General features: G+C 38.8%; 1 protein-coding gene across 13 annotated transcripts in view; it reads right to left on the reverse strand.

The window, feature by feature from the left end:
* LOC123020566 (chloride channel protein C-like) overlaps positions 1-25,231 on the reverse strand; it is a 297,824-nt gene that overhangs the window by 218,468 nt on the left and 54,125 nt on the right. For 12 of the 13 annotated variants that reach the window (XR_006414127.1, XR_006414134.1, XR_006414135.1 and 9 more), the window contains one exon: positions 16,690-16,869. Coding sequence is in view for 2 of the 13 variants with exons in the window: in XM_044424445.1 (XP_044280380.1) it covers positions 16,690-16,869 (180 nt within the window). In the remaining 11 variants the exon portion in view is untranslated. Of the gene's footprint in view, positions 1-15,908; positions 16,534-16,689; positions 16,870-25,231 lie in introns of those variants that run through there. The other variant, XM_044424446.1, reaches the window with a different exon arrangement.

The following is a 25,231-nucleotide window of genomic DNA, read 5'->3' on the forward strand; positions in this document are numbered from 1 at the left end:
CAAGACCTGCACTGTAAGCAATTATATTGAAGATAATCAAAAGGCAGATGCTCCATTTTTTCTCTGAATTTTATATTTGACAAAATATAATTTGACAAAAATGGGTCTAGGCATCTGTTTTATACATATATGAATGGCACAACCATCAGACTTGATTATGCTTATACCTCTGAGTAAAATAATTAACTATTTGTAGATATTTGCCTATTTCAGTGGGCTTCCTATTTGATAAAGCAAAGAATGGCAACAAGATGCCAAATGGTCATACTAATCCCACAGTATATTAGGCAGCTTATGTTCTCCAAAACATCTTTTTTCCCCTGTGAGGGCCAAGACCCAGCATCAGCATCACAACAATGTTTAGTGATTCAGTTTAAACCTCCCATGAATCTAGATATGGATGGAACTCTCAAAAAGGATGCTACTTTGCATTTGGTAATCCACAAGTGCACATAGATGCATGTATAGTCATTACACGTTGGGAGCAACTGAGGCAAGTGGTACTTTTGCATTCATTTTATCAACTTGAAAAAAGATTGTACTATATACTTGATAAAAGCTGTAATATAGAACAAGGATTTTACCGATCAGTGGGAATTCTTCCCTTGGATTCATAGATTCACTAGGGTACATATCCAGAGCATTCCAATATGATTAATGCCAAGTCAGCAAAGCCATAAAAGATAGAAAGGTATCTTTTTAAAGTAAAAATTTAAAAAAACCTTGCTTAAATGCAGAGAAGAGAAGAGGAGCGGAGCAAAGAGAAGAGAATTGAAGGGTCAAACTGCTGGGTTGATACCTACATATATCCAAAGCAGAAGTCTTTTTGTTTATATTCTGCCTTTCTTCTTGCAAGGAACTCAAGGCAGCTCACAAGGCTCTCTTCCTCTCAATTTTATCCTCGCAACAACCCTGTGAAGTAGGTTGAGCAAAGAGTCTGTGTCCCAAAGTCACCCAGTTGGCACCATGTCTGAGCGGAGACTAGAACCCAGATCGTCTGAGTCCCAGCCCTACATTCTTAACCACTGACTCTCCTGTTAGATTACAAGAGTATGAAAGGAAGGCAGAGATATTAAGAGAGACTAATGGAAATTGCACAAATAACAGACTAGAATACAGTTGGTTTAGTCATAAACACTTTTATTCTATGCACTAAGACAGCCAAACAAACAAGCTAAAACTGAGCAAAATATTAATTATTTGCATCATTTTCCACCTGAGATAATATTAAAGAAATAACCACTTTTTCAAAGAAGATATGTGAAGTAATAAATCAAATAAAATGGGAAAAGGAGCTTACTCTGGTCACATTGACAGAACCAAATGTGGCATTGTTGATCTAAAAACAACAAACATTGGGAAACATATTAATTAAAATAAGCTGCCCTTCTGGGAAACTGGAAGGTAATTAATGTTAAATTCATTTTTTAACAGGATGGAGCAGTCAGTCAACTGCAAAAGGCATTCTTAAAGCTATAATTTGACCATTTTATGCATACAGAACAGATAGCAAAACAAGTCGTGCTGGGGGGAAATCATCATGGCCTAGAGAGGGGAGAACCCTGCTTGACCAGGCCTGATACATCTATTAGGAACCTGGTGCCCTATCCTCGTCAGGCTAGTCATGCAGGACCTGTTGCATTCCATATGTACTGCCAGCTCAAGCTCTAGCTCAAGCTCTGCCTTTACTCCATCCCCAGTATTTGAGCTCAAGGACATCACTCCAACTTTTGTCCAGCCACCCAGGTGCTTACAATGCATGATCCTATGCATGCTTTGATTGAAAAAAGTCCCACAGCTCCCAACCTTTCCCAGTCAGGGCCCACAGTATTTTTTTCTGTGCCACATCACCAAGAATATTTCTTCATGGGAGATATGATCTGTCATTTATCAATGTCAGGTAGCAAGCTAAATGAGAGGAAAATGGTGCATAATATACAGAAGAAACGACACCTTGACCATTACAAATTTAGCCGTGATGTGCTAATTTCTAGCCCCACCCCCTTTTTTTCTTTGGCTCCACCCACCCCTAGAAGAGCTTCTCTGAAATGGTATTCAGCTCTTGGGTAGAAAGAGGTTCAGTGCCTCTGCTCTACAGCATCCAATACTTGCCAGTCATCTCTTGTTCTGGCTGGAAGGACCGAAATAGAAGACAATGAAGGAGTGAAAAGAATGCAGCTGTTGTAGCAGTTCTGAATAAACTGTGAATGTATGTGTGTGTGTGGTTGTGTACACCCACTCCAACCAAGCTATCCGCTTTTAATTATTTCATCACATACTTGAGCTATAGGACAATTATATGAACAGTCTTTCCATAAATACTAATTTTCTCCTCATGCCCCTATTTGAATCCAACCTTTAACAACAACTTGCACTTGCCTCAAAGCCACCCACAGCTGTAGTTTGGCAGCATATGCTTTTAATTTGCCTTTCAGAGTTTTAATTCACACACTATATCACTTCTTATTATGGAGAACTCAAAATACCTGCACAGTTTGCGCTGCTATTTTTGTAACAAAGCAACTCCACTTTTTAAACAATATGCAATGTTAAATAATATTGTTTTGGCATAAATATATTGCATATTAGGATCATTTATAAAGTCTACAAATACCAGCTACAGAGTTCCTAAAAAAACCACCAGCACATTGAAAAAAACTGTATGAAGATTATTAATCAAAAGCACTTTGTGAATGGAGAATATACATAGCATTTAGGTGTTCTAACTTGTTTTATAGCTGTCACTGTTTTCTATTCTATCAGGTTTGTAATCCAGATTACAATATAAGGTTAGGAGCTGCAGAGTATGTCAAATCAAGCATTTTTCTGTTTCCATTTATTTCTTCCATGTTTAGAATGTCAGCGCTAATATACTGAAGAATGTTGCTGCATATGTAGGCAGTAGTTCATACCAGCCTCATCATTTCAATGACTCAGTTTTTGCATCATGGCAGCAATTCCTGGAGATAAGCAAACCGAGAAACTCTGGGTTGTTGATGAGTTAAGCAACCCAAAAGTAATCCAACAATAAGCCACAGATTAACTCAGAGTTGTTTAACCCATAAGCAACTTTGAGTTTCCAGATACATATAAAAGAAAATAACCCAGAAAGATTCCCAAATTAATAGTTAGAACTTGAAATGGCTTGTACACGGTGTTTGTGCCACATCCATTTCTGCAATTCCTAGGTTAAAAATTTAGGAATGACTGCTGGGAGGTATAAACCAGGTGACAAAAAGGTTTAAAAGGAAAGTGAGACAAGATGCTTGATGTTTCAGTAAGTTCTGCCACACTAGTAACGTCAAGGAAACTTCTAGAAAGGACTATGCCACATGCCATAGTATTCTGTACTCTGACTTTTTTTCAAGCAGCACAGTATAACAATGATGAAACATACTTGTCACCAAGTAATGTTGGCCTAGCAAGTTTTGATCTGATTTGACAACTGAATAAAAAAACTACTTAATAGGCAACTGTGAAATATACAGACCTAAGCCTCTGGGTCAGTTATGTCTCACTTAAAGGATGTTGCTGCACAATGCAGCTTCAAGTTTTCAACTTTGTCATATTTTCTAAACTAGGATCTCGGATTTATTTTCAGTTATGTGACACTGCACTTTACTAGAGTGAAAGCATTTATTAGCTAAACAATGTAGTTTAGATTTACTGTTCCCATGCATCATTCTGATAATGTTTCTTTCAGCAATACTGTCATTATTGTTACTAAGTACAGCTGCTCTGCCATCTCTAACACAGACAAGAACAATTCCTTACCCATTTGCAAGCTGGGAAACAAAATCAAGACTATGGCTCCATTCAAACAATCCTTTAAACCATGGATTAAAGAATCATGGAAAAGGGATGACCTCAATTGCCTCTTCTTCCTCTTACATACAGGCTTAATATATTGCTTGCTGTTTTAAGCAAACCATAGTTTGCTGTTACAACCAAACCCAGAAATTAGGGTTAGAATGAACTTTCTAAACCATGACTTCAACTTGCAGTCTTGCCTGGAAGAATGACTAAAACCACAGTTTGCAAATTCAGATGTTGTTGTTACAGTGCATTTATACCCCATCTTTCGTCTTACAAGAAGTGGTGGCTTCCTGCCCATAGATTATCAGCCTAGGCTAGGCTGACAATCTGTGACTGGCCCAGGTCACCTGGTAAGCTTCATGGCTGGGTGAGAAGTAGATGTCCCAAGTCCCAGCCCAACACACTAACCATTACACCACACTGGCTCTCACACATGTTGATGAATTAGCAATAAATTAAGGATGGGAGGACAAGGCTGTGTTAGTTGGCCCTGCCACCACCATCCCATTCCCATCACTGGGCTCCATTATCTTCCCATGCCTTGGAGGGGCAACTGCTGCCATCAGGAGTCAGCTCTGCTTGCACAGTCACCCCATATCTGCACTTATATATATACTTTGACTGGCACCATCAGTGTTGTCACAAAAAGTCCTGCCCTTCTTCTAAAGACTGCAAACACCTTCTAAGTATTTATTGTCTGAATGCAAATTTCCAGCTAGTAGATAATTTGTTAAGACAAGCTTCTTCTAATAGTAAAATAAGAAAGGGATGAGCAACTGCACAGGACATGAGGTAGGACATAAAGCCATCCAAAAGCCAAAAGAGTGTCACTTGAGTGAAAATGGCAGAAGCTTTTGCCTCCCCCCCACCAACTTGGCTTCTTGTCAGTTTCAGATTGGGTACATTTCTGGCAAGGGCCCTCTTTTCTGCAAAATAGTTTAGCCTGAAGTATAATTATTTCCATCAACCAGTGAAATTTCCATGAATTCAAGAAACAGGAGAAGGAGGAGTTGCGTCAGAAATATAGACAAATAGTCAGAAGTTTCATTAACTTTTAAAAACTGCCCATGCATGTTTTTAGCCAGTTTCTCTTTACAGGTAAAGTACATTTTTAAGCAATCGTATATGCATGACCCTGCATTATGTATCCTGGTTAATCCTATTTACCTAACATACTACATAAATAATTTTTTAAAACCCCATTTCCTTAGACTAGAAGGCATGAAAGACAAAATGCACTTGTGTTTCTATCATGGGAATGCAGTTCAGTGTAGAGTGAGGGTGCTTCCAGATTTCCAGAGCATTAGCTCATAAGGCATTGTGAACTTGTTCCATCATATATCCCTTGAATTATTTTCCATTGTAAAAGAAAATATGAAAAAGAAACATTGGGAAACTTGAGAGAATTATAAGTGGAATATGACAATGACTGGACCCCCTCTCTCACCCTAAAATTCAATGAAAGAATCAGCATGATTGCACTGTAAAAGTCTTGTCTGGAAATGCCCCAGGACTGTGGCAGCAGACCTGCTTCAATTTAGAGACCCTACATACAGCTGTTCAATGCATAAGACTCTTTCCAAGTGATCTGGAGTCCAGAACTTCCTAGGCTCCCAATCATGGGGTGGGAGCCTTCCATGGGAACTGCTGTACTTGAGTAGAGCCTGTCCTAAACTTTAACTGAATACACATAAGACAGGGCAGAGCCTGCTACAGGCCCTTCAGTCCCCCATCCCTCCTGCTCAGTACACACACACTGTTGGTCTGAAAGGTCATGCTTTCCTCCAATGCACTGAGCAATCACTTTAAATTTTTCATATTTTGATAAGCAGCATCTTGACAATTAACTGTTATCCATGTGCTGACCTCAAACCACATCTTGTATTTATAAATCCCTATATTTAAATCCATTCAACTCTGCTCTTCTAAAATATTGTGCTAACTGCTCTTTTATGCCAGTTCCATGCCTGCCTTATGGCTATACTATAGCAGTTCCTAAATCAGCTACTGAAGGAATTATTTTATTCTTTCTTCCATATCTTTAGGGTATTGAACCAATGGTAGACCATTACAGGAAATTATTCTAACTTCATTAAATTGAGCATCTTTGTGTGATATAAGAACTTGTGGTGAACAAGAAAGCATGTTTGGTCTGCAAGAGTTACTGGTAATGTCTGTAACTTTGATTACAGAAAACATTTGGTAGTTGGATAAACTGGTATATCACCCTATTTTTTTCTGAGGCTGTGTATAGGAAAATCCAGTACTCAGTGACTCATTTTCTACATTCACTTCAGACCTCCCATGCATGATTTGCAAGCATTTTCAATTGCATTAACCTCCACAGCTGAAGTTTAAGCCACTTTTTAAATGTTACCTCTTAACAAAGAAACTTGACTGAAACTTGGCAAATCTAGTAGTAGTTCTTGGTCTATAATAGGGCATTGTTTTATCTTAAGGCTGGGTGCAAAGAAAATAGGGGGGAATTATTAAGTACTTATAAACCATTCTATAATTTCTTACAAAAATTGAATATGCTTATTGGAGGAAAATTTGAAAGAATAAGATTCAGTGACCAAAGACTGAGCCACAGTAATCCATACAAACACCCTATAGATGCTGTGAAGACCAAATTCTGTATTGCATTGGAGATGAAATATCTCTCTAGTGCATTTTGTTTTTATTTTGCTATCTTAGAAACTGTGAAAATGAGCAGAAGAGAAGAAAGAATGGTGTCAAAACCCTTTCCATTTCTATTTATCTACTCAAATTTACGAGTAAATTATCCTTCTAACATGCTTTCCCACCCAGAGGGATAGATGAAGGGGAAAAATAGGATCCTGATATCCTTAGCCCTGTAGGGTAGATAAGGAATGGGTGGGTAACAGTTAAAGAGCCCTTTCCCCTGCTATTCATCTGCTGAAATTAAGGGCCTTCCCCATGGCCACTTTTCAGTCAATAAAGTTGGGTTTTTTTAAAGTTTTTAAAATGTCTCCCCCCTATCATCAAGCTTGTCCTTCTGCCTCAGATAAAAACTGAAAACTTTTCCTTGGAAAAGCAGTATCAAAACTGGGCTGGGGGAGGCACCCTAGGATAATCCAGACTAACCCAATCATGAAATCAGTGTGATACAAATTAAATATGATTTACCTGTCCCATTTATTTGAATGGGACTAAAGTGTGACCAACTTACATTTGGATCCAATTCACTGTCTGCTTTTGACAGTAAGGGAAAAGTTATGCATATCTACATTATTTTTAAGGCCCAGTTCAGATGCAACCAATTCACTCATTCCAGAAGCAGATCCTGATTTCATACCTTGCTTTATATGTACCATGACGCCCATCAGAGAGCTGCAGCTTAGCTCTAGCCTATCACCTTGGCTCATAGCCTCCATCATGTCTGCTACAGGTCTGGGTATATTTGCAAAATTAGTCACCATGAATAAGAGCACATGGATGTGGGCAAGAGAACATCCCAGCCCTCTATATCTTGGGCTATAAGGAACTTTTTCACACGTAAAAGTCAAAAGTTGTCCCCACTACACACTTTTTTGTAGGCCCTAAAGTCATCAAAAAGTGTTAGTACTTCTCAGTTGAAAACTCCAAGTTCTTGTATGGTTTTCTAAAAAGTAATGAAGCAGAGACAAGCAACCTTTTGGGACACATTACACATTTGGCAATTAGAGGGCACCCATGAAAATTGGCTGCCATGGGAGATGTGGTTAATCAAAAGAACAAATAACCTTACCCAAGAATGACCTTAAACCCTCTATATGGCCCAGAAGTATTCATGAGATGGAGATGGCAGTGGCTAAATGCCACTGCTAAGTTTTAAAGTGATCCCAGCTATTGGTTAAAAAATTAAAATTAAAATTAAAATTGGAAGAGTAGCACATGTTGGCAGGCACCAAGAAAGTCGTCCAAATATACACCAGTGCCTATGGATGTTACGTTTCCTACCCCTGCACAGAGTAATTCCACTCAGTCATTCATGTTCCTCAAAAAGTTAATCTCTGGATATGGGCAAGTAGTTTTCAGATATGCATAGAACATGTGCCCCAAGGAAGTCTAGTAACAAGCACTTAAGCTAGTTTTCTGGTTCACCCATCATGGAAAATGGCAGTTAAATGAACCAGGATAGAAGCACAAAATAAAGGAGCACAATGAGGGGGGAGCATGTGGTAAAACTGTTCACACTCAAGCCAACAGACATCTGAACAAGGCTTCATTGCAATGGTTTCCTCAAAGGCATTCTGGAATATGTCTTCTGGCAACATGTTGAAGGATCTTTTGCTCCTTCTCACAGAACCACAGTTCCCAGGTTTCCCTGAATGGAAGCAATGTTTGTTAAGCCACCACAGATACTTTAGAGTTCTCAATAATAACTTCTCCAAAATGGTTAAGACTGTTGGGTTCTAATCCTTTACTAATGAATGTGGAGATACGCCACACTGTCACTCTTTATTCCCATTGTCTTGCAATTTATTGTGGTATTTGCACAAATATCAGACACTCCTCTACTATTGGCAAATGCTGTGGAGTTCAAAACAGTATGGGTGACTTAACAAGGGAAAAAATGAGACAAACATTTTGGCACAATCATTTATTAGCATCAGTTCTGGTTTTATTGCAGTGGACAGCTGGGAAATAAATGAGTGGGTTAGGCTTATTTAATATAACATATTCAACCTGGTGGACTATACAGTTTGCAAGCCATCAGAAGTTCTGTGGTTTCTCAGACTCTTATTAATAACATTTAATGGACACATCTAGATGACAACAGATAAAGCATTGTAAGAATGCCTGTTCACTGCTTCACACTTTGGGTTGAATCCAGCCTTAAATTAGCTAAACTTAGGTCCTACAGAAATATGTGGACTAAGTTAGTCATGACTTAAGACCCATCGTTTTAACAACTTACAGCATGACCCTTTGCGGCTTCCCTTAACCCTCTGAACTCTGAGGAGTCCTATCAAGGACAGAAGTTGCACAGAGGTGAAGTCTCCCTTTGTGCTTCTTTGACTGTGCAAAAAACTTAGCCACTTTTGGCCACCTAAGTCTTTTGCACCTGCTCTCCAGGAAAACAGGCTATTGCTTCACTGAGTACAGTGTATCCCAGCAGAGCCACATTCCTTTCTACTCCATCCTCCTGATGCTGGCTCCAAGGTCAGCTTTCTGTCTCACAGCCACAGACAGTGCAGTTCTTTCTGTGCCAATTATTTCTGGATTCAGTGCCCCAGCTCCAACCTTGGAGCCCATTTCTGAGGTTGGAGCTAGTGCTCTGAATTTTCCTATAGATAGCCAGGCAATATCTACCAGCTGCAGGATTCCCTCTTAGGGTGCAATCCTACACAAGTAAAGAAGCCCAACGGCTCTCAGCAACCCTGAGCAATTGCCGGCCAATAGTATCCATCATGTTATATTTCTGGAATAAAGTCCAAATGAGACATGTAAAGTATGAATGCAACAAATATAATTAAGTAAAAGTGTATCACATGAATACACTTGTCAAGAAAATTTGACTGGCCAACTTAGTAGCAGAGTCTATCCTAAGTAACATGCAAAATGGCCATTGCAACATGGATCATTGGAAAAAGTTATTACCATAGTTCAAAAGGATAAAACTTGAAATCATATACAGATAATTCACCCAAATAGGTACTTCATGGATTAATCTCTAATAATTCTGATTTTAAAAAGTTCCTATTTTAAGGATTTTTTTATTCATTTGAAGTGTCCAAGTTATATGAGTAAGCTGATATTTTTACTGATATTTTTGATTATTAGGATTAATTTGTAAAAGACATCCCTGTTTACATTCCAATCCACATAGCTCTAAGCTTTCTCAGGGAAAAAAGTTAACGTTTGGAAAAGACATTAATCATATAGGTAGCCAAAAAGAGGATGTTCTTGTGCTTAAACACATGTGTGCACACACAACAATCCTGTTGATTGTTCAGCAAAACTCAGCCAGAATATATAACACAATGTGAACTTTTCCCAAGAATATTTTGCTGCTGTCAATGTTGCTGAATATGTCTATGGAGGAAGTCAATGAGAAATGAACAGAACAATGGTTTTTCTGAACTGGACCAAATACCAGAATATAGAGGCTTTACAACTGACAATAAATGACAGTCATCTGGCCATTTTTAAAATAAGATTGTCACATTATGCTGTTGAGAATAGGCTCAATTTGAAGCCACTGCAGCCCAATAAGAGAATGAAGCACCCTTGTCTGGAAAAATGTGCCTTGGGAAACTCTTCCAATCTATCATTTGCATTCCTGTGATGGGTGATAGCTGCAAAGGCCCTCAGTGCTGGCCCAGCTATTACAGTAGTCTTATACTTCTACAGGCCAAAACCACCATTACAACAGACATGTCACCCTACCATGCTATGTAGCTTTCAAGCTAAGTGATACTTGGAACATTATTTCTGCCTACCAGTACCATCTTCCCCTTTTTCCAAGTGCGTTATGTTCACTGCATGTCTTCCACTTACTCTAGACTGCATGAATCAGATTTTTATCCCAGGTCAGTACTGAGTTTTCTCTAAAATGTATCTACCTTTCTCAGTACATGGCAATATTCTTAAAAAGTGAGGTTGCCCGTTATAAGGATTTTTTAAAAATAAACAGAAATAGCATTGGTTAGTGTTATATAAGGGTTAGCTCATTTTTATCTACACAGTTGTACAAATCTGTATATCACAATATACTCTATTATTTATAAAATACAGGACAGAAAGTAGAATGAACTTTTGTGCAAATTGCAGAGGCTTAAATAAGATGCAAGGTGGACTAGAACTGAAAAACAGAAACTGGAAGCTATTGTCAAGTATTCCTAAGGAAAGCCCAGTTGTGTTAGAACATGTACAAAAGTAGAATACAATCCCCATTACAAAGGAGCAGATTAATATTGCCTCTGCATCAAATCAACTTCACAGCAAATAAAAGTGAATTTTGCAGTCCAAGCATTGCTTTTTATATATTCTCCTTTGATCATTTGAGCATTTCTTTTCTCTAGGACATGATTTAGTTGAGAATATCTCCCCCACTTTCTCTTCCCCACTCTTGGATGCACAACATAACATGGTGAGTGGGTTTGAAAGTGTCAGATAAGCAATGCTGCAAGGAGGCTAGACTAGCAGGGTAGCCCAAGACAGAATGGTCAGAGTTGAGACACCAGATGCATCCATCATCTTAAGGAGTAATGGTCACATCAGCAAAAGCAAATGGATCTCACTGATGGAGAAACTCCTGAAGGGCAGCTATTAGGCAGAAGCATTAGTTGAAGGTGACTCTGGTGGAGGATCTTTTGCAGACAATAGTAGTAATGTTCAAGCTAACACGGGTTAGAGGAAAACAGTGGCAAGCCATTTCTAAATGTTCATACCTTGAAAACAATCCAAGATGAAACAAGAGATAGTGCCAGAAGATGAGACTCCCACGTCAGAATACACTTGAGTAGCTTCTGGGGAAGAGCAGAGGATAACTACGAATAGCACTATTGCTAATGATGCAGTTAGAAAGCTGAAAGGAAGTTTAGTGACAGACATGCACAGAGTTTAAAGGAAAGTCCAACACTCTACAACACATCCAACTGGAACATGGAATGTGAGAAGTATGAATCATGGCAAAGTGGAAAATGTAAGGCAAGGTGTGAGTGAAACAAGGTAGACTACAATGGAATATTTTCATTTGGATAAACATACAGTGTTTTACTCTGGAAATGACAATGTTCAGAAGTAATGGAGTGGTTCCCATACTGAAGTAAAATGTAGCACAAACAGTAAGTGGCTATAATCCAAACCTATCAAATCATATCAATCAGAATGTTCAGAAAACCTATCAACGTAAACATCATTCAAGTCTGTGCTCCAACAGCAGATGCTGAAGAATAAGAAATCAGAAACTTTCATACAAGTGTTCAAGAGGAAATTTTCAACCCACCAAAACAAGACATACTGATCACCATAGATGACTGGAACACAAAAGTGGAAAACAAAGCAAAATGTTGTAGGCAAATTGTAGGGGTAAATAAAACAGGAAAATGAATTATAGCATTGGGTGAAGCCAACAATCACAACTACATATTTAAAGTTTATCACAACTCTATATTTCAGGCAACCAATTAGATGACTGTATGCATGGACATCACCAGATGGCCAATATACAAATCAGTTAGACTCCTGTATAGGAAATGGAGAAGCTATATACTCACTGCCAAAAAAAAAAAAAAAAAAGACCAAATGTAGATTTTGGTAGCAACCATGAACTATCAATATCAAAAATCAAAGTAAAGCTGAAAAGGATCATTAACAGAAGCATAGTGCCAAGATACAACTTAAATAACCTTCCTGGGAATGTACATGTCACATAAAGAACGTATTTACATTACTGAACTCAGTTGACTGAGAACCAGAAGAACTAAGAACTGAAACCAGAGACATTATTAGGGAAGAATTCCAAAAGACAATTCCTGCAGCAAAAGAAAAGAAAAGAAAAACCCTAGCTGGATGACAGAAGATGGATGAATCACAATTGCTAAGAACAGGCAAGAAGCAAAAGCAAAAAGTGGTAGAACTAGGCTCGTAATTGAGAATGCAACTTTTGAGCGACTGTCACGTGCCATCAAAAAGAACTATTACAATGGTCAGTGCAAAGAAATAGAGGAAAACAACAAAGCAAGAGAAGTGGGAGACTTCTTTCAGAAGATCCAAGAAATCAAAGGGAAATTCAAATCTAGATTAGGAAGGCTGAAAAACAAACAGTGGAACATACAATCTGACCAGGCGAAAATAAGGAGATGATGGACACAGTATATGGAAGAACTGTATAAAAGAGATAAAATATGAGGAACTCATTCAAAGGGGAATCCTATGAGAAGAAGCCTGTGATATTAGAAAGTAAAATGAAAACTGCTCTGAAAACACTTGGAAGGAATAAAGCCCCCAGAGTAGATTGAATGCCAATAGAACTGTTTCTAGTCACAGAAACTGAATTGATCCAAATCCTAACAAGAGTGTGCCAATAAATATGGAAAATAAAACAATGGCTTACAGACTAGAAACCCCAATCTACAAGAAAGACACAAAAGAGGACAACATCTACATAATCATTGCAGATATTTCCCATGCAAACAAATGATGCTTAAGGCGTTTCAACAGAGTATCCTATACCTAAGAAGAAATGCCTGATGTTCAACCTGGATTCTGAAAAGGAAGAGGCACTCAGGAGCACATCAAAAATTTCATAAGAAGATCAGTCTTTGCTTTATAGATTACAGTAAATCTTTGGACTGGGCGGATCACAAATAGTTGAGGATGGCACTGAAAGAAAAGAGGGTGCGTTACCACTTGATTGTCATGATGCATAACATGTACCATGGACAAGAAGCTGCTATTAGGACAGAATATGAAGAAACAGCATGGTTTCCCTTAGGCAAAGGTGTCAGGCTAGGGTGAATTTTATCTCTGTTTGTTCAAACTATATACAGAACATGAGAAAAGCTGAATTGGGATCAGAAGAAGGAGTGAAAATTGGTGGAAGATACATCAATAATTTAAGACATGTAGAGGATAGCTTATTACTGGCAGAAAGCAGTAAAACTGGAAAAAAATTACTGATAGCATAAAGAATGTAAAAGCAGGACTACAGTTGAATATCAAGAAATTAAAAATCATGACTACAGCAAAATGAACAGAACTTTAGTGTCAACAGTGAAGAAACTGAAATTGCAGAAGATTTTGCATACCTTGCCCAAGTCATCCAAGGGTGACTACAGTCTGCCCCAGACTGTTGGAAGAAAGCTTTGTGCATACTCTGGACTAAGAGTAAAATAAACAAGTGATATTTTGAAAATATAGATCAAAATAAAGCCAGAACTTTCATGAGAAGCCAAATTGACCAAATTGAAACTGTCATGTTTTGGGCATATCATGGGAAGGCAAGATTCACTGATGAAGACAATTCTGCTAGGGAAAATTGATGGCAGAAGAAGAAGAGGAAGACTGACTATGAGATGGCTTGATTCCATAGAGGATGCCACAGCTTTTTGTCTACAAGACCCAAGCAGGGCTGTCATGGATAGGACAGGTTGAAGAGCATTCATTCATAGGGTCATCATAAAACAGAAACAACTTGGCAATACATAACAGCAACAAACTTTCTTGTCACAGTAAAAGGAGGAATTGCACCTAGTGACGATGGCAGTATGACAGGAGATTCACTGAGGGAGAAGGACATTGAAATTGTCTAGCCCATGGACACTACAAATTCTGAAGCCAGCATTGTGCCAGATGCCTTCAGGTGTGGTTGACATAAGCATTATACCGTTCAAAAAAAAAAAAAAAAAAAAGATCCAATTTGCATGTTACAATAAGCTTGGATTATTCTGGATCCTGGTTAATAATGTTTAAGTCTGTTTGTACACACTGTCTGACTGCTCCCAATATAAGCAGGAATAACTAAACAAGTATGACATGTAAACTTGGACCTCTGGTTTTTCTCTCTCCCAACAAGCCAGAGAAATAGCCCAACAAGACTCCTAAAATCTCCTTTTTGGGGTGAGACAAGCCAGAGGTCTGGGGTCACATATCACTATCCACTGTCTGTTCACCTTCTCCAATATCCAGAAGGAGCAATTGGGCAATATTTACAAAAATGTCAGTTGCAAACAATAGGATGGCACATGATGCCCTGTTATTGATTGTGCTCATATAACACGGCAACCCATCATGGGTGACAAACTTATTGTTTGCCTTATTTGTTTGGGTTGTTACACTCATAATGGGTTCTCATGTCATTTAGACCTGGGCAACCAACACCATCATGGGTTACAGGAAGTGGTTAACTTGACCACTTTGACAAAGCAGGGGGAAAAAAGCTTGCCATTTTTGCCAAACTAGCCTGGGGAACTATCATTGCCAGCCAACCTATTGAGACTCAAACAGCATGGAGGAGCAACTGTCAGTGACTTGATGCCCCTCCCCCCATAATTAGGTACACCATGTGGGTTTTACTACTTTTCTCCTCTTTTTTCCCTGAGATATCACACTTTGCAGTCTCCACTCTGCAAGTGACTCCAAAGTGCCCAAGCAATACATTGAAGAAGCTGCCAACCCTTCAAAGATTAGCTCAAGTAATTTGCACAAATATTTTTAAACTTTTTTTTAAGTCAGACTTGAGCAAGTGCATGGGTGCCCGCATGCACAGATCCAAAGTTGCAAGCCTTATCTGGCTAATGTCCTTCAAGGGTTCTGCTATCTAAGTGCAGCAGGCACCCACCATGGGTTTTAAATAAATAAATCCAGGGAGGCTGCAAGGAGCTTTTTCCCATTTTGCTTCTCCTGACAGCTGTCAAAAGAAAGCAAATCTGCAAGTAAATTTCATGCATAAAAAAGGTGGCCAGTAGATCACTCCCTTTGTAGCAAGATTATCTAGGAATGTTTTCTGGATGTGACACATCCTCACATTTTTCCTCACACTTTTCAATTGTTTGTGGAGGCCCTAGGTGCTAAAGGAAACAAAAGAGTACAAGCCAGCCCTTTTTCACTAGCTGTCTAAATTCCACTTCCTTTTAAAAGGCTTATTTTACAGACTTACCTATTTTTTGACAGATGCATATGCATTCATGTAAAAATAGAACATTTAAAAAGGAACCAGATTGACAATTCACTGACAAAGCTTCATGCATTCATAAAAGGAGCAGGACATAAAAGGAGTCCTTCAGCACATTGCCAAGATGCAAGGCTTACAGTTTTGGACCCATGCACATGGATACCTACATAAATCCACCCAAAATTAGTTTTAGCATGCTGAACACATTTAGAAAATTTCTTGTGCTAATTTTGTTGCTGCTGCTGCTATTAGTGGGATGACATTGCTTGAATGCTTTGAAAGGGCCGTCACTAACTGTCAAGCTCAAAAAGTGATCTCCCCTCTGCACAACAAAGGGAGGAAAGGGGAAAAAATACTGCAGCAAGCACAAATGAGTGCATGATTATGGTAGAGAGAATGGGCAGAGACTGATCCTGCCATGAAGTCCTTTGAGATTGCAATAGGAAGACTGAATGTAAAGGAAGTGGGGACAACTCACAGTGAGACTGGTTGTCTGTCATGGGTTTTTTCATGAACAATTTGATTATGATTAGCTTGTTTGCACAGAGGGTTATAGTGACATGCAAATCCAATGATTTGGAAGATGCATGTAAAATCATGGTGATGATAAAAAAATATATTTTGCTTTCTAGTGTCTGTTTACCTGCAGTTACAGAAATAGTTCTCTTATATTTTGCAAGACTGTTACAAGTTTGCTTTTTCTGTCTAGTAATTGACACTCAGTAAGCATATCTATCAATCTTGAATTAAGTCAAGCTTGTGCAATAACATGAAGTGAACTGTTGTGAAACCTCCCAAACCCTAGGTGTATTGCCACTTTTCTTCCTTGAAGTAGAAGTGCTTACTCACTTTAGTTCCTGTTTGGTGAAGCAATCCATCACAATTCTTATAGAGACTTGCTGTTCTGTCTGAATTTTGACATGTTTTATCTTGAAAGAGGTGAACTTGAGTAAACAAAGAGCTAACATGTAGGTTTCACTTTGATGATATAATCAGTCTGAACACACAAGGAACACACAAGCCTCCAAGTGCCTTGAGAATTTACCTGTTTCTAATGGAACATGACACAGCAGTACAGAACAGAGAAAGGCCTGCAGATGATGTGTTGCATAAAATAAAAGGAAAACTATTGTAAATCTCAAGACCTTTACTTGAAAGCATGCATTTTCATAACACAATGTGTTAAGACCTTCATTCTTTAATCTAAATACCCCTTACCTCAAGGCAGAAGATTCTGGGTGTCTTACCTAGTAATTGTCCCCAGGAAAACCTCTGCCTGATCTGGCTTAGATTTGTAAATGACTGGGAATCCACTATGGCTGGTGCTAGCAAGAAGCAGAGCCAGGAAAGCTATGTTCTCCTTTAAATGGAGAACTCTGACATGAAGCTTCATGACATCTCTGGCAGTAAACAGTTCCAAGTTTAACCTGAAAGACATAAAGCAGGCAGCCAACAATGTATTTAGTAAACAGGAAACAAGGCATGCTGTACCATGTTCACATCTGATGACTTTACAATCTGCTAGTGAATTACTTCAGGCTGCAAATGAACTGGTTTTATTTGAGAATATTTTGGTTAAAAATGTAATTAGCCAATAAACTGATTATCAAGCATGGCTTCCCTACTATGAGTTGGATGCATGATAAATTCAACCAGATGAAAGCAATGTATTTCTATGAGAGGATTAGAGCAATTATTCAATTTCTGTGAGTAATTTTTTTGTTTTAATGTCCTAGCTGAATGTGAAATCTTCAGAAAATCACGTACCATTTTTTTAAAGTTCTTGGAGCTAAGAGGATAATGGGAAGACAAAATAAAATGAATCTGGTTTTCATAAGAGTGGAAGAGTGGTTAAATTGGCTCAGAACAGTTGTCCACCCAACTCGGTATCCTGCTTGTGACACTGTCCTCTGACATCTGCTTGTAGAGCTTGAAAACCAGTAATAGATGCTGTAGATCACAGATATCATGGATATTGGTGCTATGTCTGCATTATTTATACTATTTTAACCCATCATAATATATTGTTAGCAGCCTTGAAGTCTCTGGGGAGTTATGCTGGCAGGGTATAAATTTTAAAATCTGGTGTAATTACAGGTAATATTATTATTGTTATACAGATATACCAATATTGTGTCCTATTTTGCAGATGACGTGTGTCTTTTTGAAAATATCCTGTATCTGAAGAACTAGCCAGCCCAACTCTGGCTTAAAAATAAAGACCCATAAGGAAGAGCAGTGAGCACCTGGACAACAAACAGAACAGGCACACAGGTCACCATGTTAGAGTCTTCCCCACCATGAAAGGATACTATATTTCTATTTAAAGTACTGCAGCTATTTATAATTTTGCATCTACAACTATAAATCAACATCTATGCAACAATGTGCCCCTTTTTGGTGATGCATGAATGGCCACCTTTATGGCAATTTCTTCTAAAGAACTCAGGATTTCATCCTTACGTCTCCTCAACAACTCTGAAAGCTAAGTCGTTTAGGCTGAAAATTTGAACCTGGAATTGTAATCATGTTTGGGACATATGAAATGTTGAATAAAGACTGGATTAATGTGCCAAGTATCTTACAAATAAATATGGGCAGTATCACTTCACACTGCAGGTAGCAGTTGCCCCAGTGGAATAGTCCTCCATACCAAAGCAAAAACAAGCAATAAAAAAATCCTTGCCCATAAAGACTAGATGCTCAGAAAGGTTTCTAAACCTTCTGGACATGCCAGTTCAGAGTCCAGTGAGGAAATAAAGTAGCCACATCCTTTGCTGATGTGGGATTTAGGCCTTAAATGTGATAATAAAAAGTACAGTATATCCCAAGTCCAAATATATTTGAACAAATAAGAACATTTTAAAATTTCCACATTAAACATGATCGTGAAGATCAGCATGAGGGAACAAGCAGCGCTGCTCATTCACAACCTTTCCAATCCTGGATTGTTTGCTTTTTGGATTTGCTTTTAACTTGAGTTTCTCATTTCACTTGGTGAGAATGTTTATCCATTGACTAGCTGAAGATTTTCATCGGAATAACACTGGATTTTAGCTGGACTTCTTGTAAACCCTCTGTTTTATTATGTTGACTAATTATTGGGCCTTATATAAATATATTTCAGAAGTTTGGTTTGTGAATGGCTTTATTTTCATGATGACTGCTTGCCAGTAACATTTAAACACTCTTTATTTAAAACTCTCAATTCTATCTCTCTATTCTAATTTGGATGTAAATTCAAAATAAGCAATCATATAATTATTTACCTGTTGACATTAATTGCATCCATGATTAAATCTGCTTATTTTTAAGCTAATTTTCCATTTTCATGGTTGCTTTTATACCTTTGTGTCGCATGTTTGACCTGGACTGGAGAAAAGCTCATTAACATCTTCCCACCACAATCCAAAAGGGGGAAGATCAATAGCATTCTCTGGTTCTAACTGTCTCAGGCTCTTCAGCCACAAAGACAGCTAGGTACTTCAATCTGAAATGTGTTCGGGTTCATTTTATGACTGTGCCACTTGCTTGTTTTAAGACAATGTAAAATACTATTTATTTACCAGTACTGGTTGAACAAATCAGACAATCTAGATGTACCCTGTTGACAACATAAGGCACATAAGCAGCAGGAGGAAGAAAAGTATTGGTGTATTTCTGAAGACTCACACACACACTGCCTGGGTGCATATCTATAGACTGACCGTGGGTAATACACACAAACAATATTGGGTACAGCACTTCAGTATTCAGTCTTCTTTGCCCAACAAAGTTGAACAGTGAAAGCCCAGGCATATTGCATAGGTAATCAAAACAAAATGACCTTACCTATTTATTATATGTTTCAAATTTTAAGAGATGAGCAGTAAATTCAAATTTCAAAAGTACAAATGTCACATTTACTGCGCTATCACTGTGTACTAAGGTCCAGAGTCCTGAGACAAGTGTTTATATAAGATTAGCAAATGTCAATTTATATGTAGATAAAGAGCTAAATTTTACAAAGGCAAGCCAAATTCCCATCACCTGTCTTCTTAAAAGTTCCTTTAATATGGCAACTTCATGTACCTTTTCTGCCTGATTGCTATATACAAAACCATCTTGATCCCCCTTTTTCTCCAAAGATTTAGATGTCTGTCCACTTTGTGCATCAATATGATATAATGGATGGTGTGCTGGACAGGAAACATCTGGGCCCAAGATACCACTTAGACATGAAGATAACTTGGGTGACTTTGAACCAGTGAATGAGTCTCAGCCTCACATACCTTACAGGGCATCTGTGAGGATAAAATGGAGAGGAGGATTCCCAGCCACACCTAATTTAAGAGAAGGAACAAACAAAACCTTCCTCAGATTCTCCACTCATCCCATCCTCACCTGTCCTTAACCAATCCCAAGTCGAACCACAGTAGCCCTTCCTGTTAGTTTCCTTAGTTCTTCTGCACACACCATCCACTCACAGCCCACCCCAATAATGGCAGGATGGGCCCCTATCTCGATCTATCTATCTACCCCTCTTTCTCTTCTTTTCCTTCCACCATTTCAGCTCAAACAGCCAATGCTAGCAAGCTGCAGGAAACTGTTCTTGGCTTACTCTCTTCCCCCAACCCAACTGTCAGCTAGCACCAAGTATAAGCCAGCTCCTCCTTTACTATAAGTCCCAAGGCTCCACTGAAGCCTTCACATGCCTGCAGGGGGCTCTCACCTACCTTCTTGAATCACCACAGTTGCACACAAAATGATATCTAACTCCAGGCAAGTATATGTACATTCAGTTTTGCTATCACGAGGCCCTAGAATGCCTTTTCCATGTGCACTGGTCTTCCCTCTACCATCTTTTGTTTTCTGCCTTAGTTCCTCCCAACACACAGTAATTGGCTACTTTTTGCCAGTCGTTTCTGTCCTTTCCACACCTACCTTATAGCTGATTAGCTAACTACAAACAACTTGCTCTCCTAAAGTCATGCACAGCAGCAATGAAATGAGACTAAAACATAAGCAATATGCCTACACTACCACCCATGAATAAATGACCCAAGGTCAGTGTCATGCCTAGCAATGTCCCTGCACATGACCATAATGAAGTCTATTGCCTGATTTGTACATAACACCATGGGTTAGAAACATGGAAACTGAGCAAGTCAGAAGGGGCCTCCCGGGCCATCTAGTGTGACCCCAGCTCCAGCCGGCTCCACTCATGGGTTGTTCAACTTATGTATTGGTGGGGATGTGCCAGTGCAAGCAAGTGCACTGCCTCAGGCTCATGCATTGCTTTTGCTTTGCATCCACTTTCATCAGCAAACTTGGAATGCCCTGTTTCTGCTTTGTCTGATACAACATGTACATCTGGAACAGACAACCCAGAGTTCTAACCCAATGACATACCACAGATTCAAACTCTGGTTTGATTGTTGCTGAACAACCCAGAATGTGGGGTTCATATGTCACATGTGAGAGCCAGTGTGGTGTAGTGGTTAAGAGCATGGGACTGGGACTCAGACGATCTGGGTTCTATTCCTGGCTCAGCCATGGAGCCAGCTGGGTGACTTTGGGCCAATCACAGACTCTCAGCTCAACCTACCTCACAGGGTTGTTGTTGTGGGGATAAGATGGAGGAGGAGAATGATGTAAGCTGCCTTGAGCCCTTTGTAGGAAAAAGGCAGGATATAAATTGAAAAAAATAATAAATAAAATAAATAAATAAATAAAAGCATTCATAGGATGCAAAGCAGAAGTGGCAAAATGCCAGGAAGCCATTTGCTCACTTCCATGCATACCTGAAAACTTGTTGCTGTCAGTCTAAGAATAAATATTACATCCCATAATTTTTTTCCTAAACCATAGATAATAATGCACCCATCAAGAAAATGAGTCCTTTTTATATGACTCAAACTACTAGGGTTAGGATTTGAACAGTAGAGATTTGGGAGTTTTACAGTATGTAATCATTCAACTGCTTTGATATATATTTACTGTGGAATCCATAAAATAAACTTCTCTAGTTTTTTAGATTGGTTTTGATGGACCTGCTTTCTGTCCAATAAATACATCATGCTAAGCAAGCAATTATGAGAAGCAAGAACTTGAACGGTGATGGCACCGCACAAATAAGGAACTCCTTCCCAGAAGAAATTCTTGAAGGTCCCTCTCATTCTGTTTCTCACCATTAGGAAAAAAAATACTTTTTTTCTTTTTTGGTATCAGGATGAAGAGGAGGGAAGTCCTAGCACTAGTCCTAACCCTAAACCTAAGCAGTGTATGAAGGGGAACAGTCTCCATGAAGTCAGGTTGAAAGCAGCCACAATGGAAACATATTATGCTCCAGTTTCTGCAACTGTTTTCACTCTGACAAGTATTGCATGAACAAAAAGTTTTATACAGGATATGAATATATATAGATATTACAATTTAACTCACTGATAAAAATTCAGTTCCTCAGTTATCATTTGCTTGACAGATGAGGTACAGATACCATAGATAGATAACAGATAGTCTTTTCTGCTCAGAATAGTCAATGACTAGATTCACATGACATAACAACCCAGCAACCATAAATCATAACCAGTTAAGAGGTAGAAACTAGTTGAAAATTAAAAGCCTGCTGAAACAAGTGGGACTTATCCATTGCACACTGAAAACCAAGCAAATCTGAGCCATGGCAAGTAGCCCTCGGGAGAACATTCCAGTCTACAGGCTATTACAGAAAAGACAGCATCTCTTATGCCTGCCTACCACACCTCTCACAGCATCAATATGCAGTGCTGATTTTAATGCTCATGCAGGTCTGTATGAGAGAAGGAAGTCCTTCTGAAATCCTGACATAGTTTTTAAGATGCAGGTAGATCTTAACATTTATAAAGAAATTTTCATAAAATTGGCCAGATTGATCATTTTCTATCCAAACACAGCTGAATTATTTAGTCTCTTTTAAGTGGAAAGCCTCATTATCTTCTTCAGTCTGCCAGCTGGTAGCCAGATATTAGAGCAGCCTTAACCAAAGCATGGAATGCCCTAACCAGTGGCTGGATTTATTTTGTGTGCCACTGGCAAAATACTGCATCTGAGCAAAGATCAGTATAACCCAATAGCTCCACTAAATGACCCTCCCCGCACAACCACCACCACCCCTGACACGCACACAGCTTCTTGCCAGTGAACATGTTCTGTGTTTTTCTTACAGCAGGAAGTCAGTCACTATGCATATTATCTATAATGGCTTGCAGGAGAATGGATGCTATATCAGCACTCCAGAAGCCTGGAACAAACTGTATTAATTCCATATGCTTCTCCCATGAGCTTCCTTCTGAAAAATGTGTAGAGATAGAAGTGATTTTGTTCTGCAAGTCTGTTCAGAAACAGAAAGTTTGAAAATCAATGGGAAGGGCAGCTTTAATAGTACACAGGAACCTACCAAGGGCAGCCCTTTGTAAAGGCAATCTGTGGGGCTTTTGCTATTCTGTTGTTCAAATACTAGGGAAGTACAATAACCTGATACTACAGAGAAAAGAAAGGGATGGGAAGCAGGAGGGAAAGAGATCTTAAGCCTGAATACGTTGCATGGGGTAGGGGACAGATCTGCAACAGGCCAGTAGCTAGTGTGGCAGTGGACATCTGGAAGAAGATTATGAATCTCATGACCAACCCAAAGGATTTTGCAAAGCGGTGTTGTGGGCTTTCACACAGCATTCTCCTGCCAGTATGCACACAAGGCAGATATGCCTTGTAAGCGGGCGTTCTTGTTGTCTCTCTCTCAGCTACACAGCAGAACAAAGAACATGGCCATACTGCTTCTCATATTGTGTAGCGTAATGTCATTTATTTTAACATTTGCCCATACATGGGGGAGTGAACTTAGAATGTAGCATATGACAATGCATCAGATATGCTGCAGGACATTTTACAGAGAATGCAGGGTTTCTAATCTGCTAACCAGGAATAAGCATTATCCTTGGGGATGTGTTCTTCATGAAGGGAATGAGCTTCTAGGCTTCTTGTTGGGAACAGCAGGACATAAGACAAATCAACATTATCCTTAGCCAGTAGGTTAAAAAAAGCTTCACATGCATTATTGCATTATGTACATTAGACATAAAGTAGGTTAGGGTTTGAGTGAATTAATTAATGTTGTTTAGCAGCCATTCCACCTGGCTGAAGCTGTTTACATCTCCTTTGCAGTCCCTGCTGCACTAGTTAGGGTAGGATGCCCATTCTTTGCTATTATCTTCAACTTGGAGACAAAGAAATTACCAAACAAAATTGAACTTATTAAATATTACACTTAATCTTAGCCAAAAGGCTCTTTCAGCTTCAAAGCACAGAACCAACTTCTCACCCATTGCACAGAAAGACAAATAAGCACACAGGAATATTTTGCATCATATGTGGCTTTCCCCAAAGATTGATGGGTTAGGAGAAGATGGTTGATGATTAATAGATGGTATAAAGGACTTGGGCAGTGAAGCTGTGAGCAGCTCAGACAGCTGATTTTGGGTGTCATGAGAAGGCAGCAAATTGCTTGTTGCTTAATTTTTTCTTACTTCAGTTTTATTGCCAGGAACCCAGAGAGGTGTTTCTGGGTTTTGCTGCCTTGGATGCCAAAATAATACAGCTTGCCTTGTACAGCAAGATGTCTTGGGCCAGCACATCTATGATGGGATACGAAGCTGTATTTATCATTCCATCATTCCATTTATATGTCACCTACTACCCAAAGTTCTCAAGGTGGCTTACAGTAAAAATACAGATACATACTGTAATAAACAATAACATATATCATAATCAAAATTTAAAACAATATAATAACAGCATAAAAACATTGAATGGGAAGACAGGATCAGCTATTCAAAAAGTTCTGAAAAAGGAACATTTTTGCCTGGTGCTGAAACAATAGAGATGACACCAGGCAGACATTGGTAGGGAGACTATTCCAAAGTATAGATGCTATCAGTGGTATAGTGGTTAAGAGTGCAGGTCTGGGACTTAGGCAAACTGGGTTCTAGTCCCTGTTCAGCCAACCAGGTGATTTTGAGCCAGTCTCAGTCCAACCAACCTCACAGAGCTGTTGTGAGAATAAGATTTAGAGCAGGAGGAGAAGAATAATGTCAGCCACACTGAGATCTTAAAAACAGAAAGGATATAAATCTAATAAATAAATATATGATTTTACAATGCCTCAAGAATGCCATACTTGATGGTTTCAAGTTCAAATGTACCATCTTTGTTGATTTCCTTTTTTATTTTTCCTCTTCCTGTTTTATCAAACTTACCACACAAGATAGATTCAAAGAGAGGGAAAAACAAATACAAATAATCATCTAGTATAATATATCTAAAATATTAGTAGATATTGATTTCTATTAAAAATGAAAGCTCAAAAAATATATTCCAATGCATGTTCAGTACACAACTCAATAACATTAGGCCAAATTGCTCAAAATTCTCTGTCCAGATAGCCTCAAATGTTGTGTAGTATACAGGTACATTTTTCCCACAAGGTAAGTTTTTCACTTCCTGACAAATAGATGGGGGGAAAAATGGAAGTAGTGACAGATTTTATTTTCCTGGGCTCTAAGACCACCGCAGATGGGGACTGCAGCCAAGAAATTAAAAGACGCTTGTTCCTGGGGAGGAAAGCTATGGCAAATCTAGACAGCATACTAAAAAGTAGAGACATCACCCTGCCAACAAAAGTGCGTATAGTCAAGGCTATGGTTTTCCCAGTGGCAATGTATGGCTGTGAAAGCTGGACCATAAGAAAGGCTGAGCATCGAAGGATTGAGGCCT

The sequence above is a fragment of the Varanus komodoensis genome, unplaced genomic scaffold (genome assembly GCF_004798865.1).
Source record: "Varanus komodoensis strain SLA01 unplaced genomic scaffold, ASM479886v1 scaffold14_1, whole genome shotgun sequence".
In the NCBI taxonomy this organism is placed as follows: Eukaryota; Metazoa; Chordata; class Lepidosauria; order Squamata; family Varanidae; genus Varanus; species Varanus komodoensis.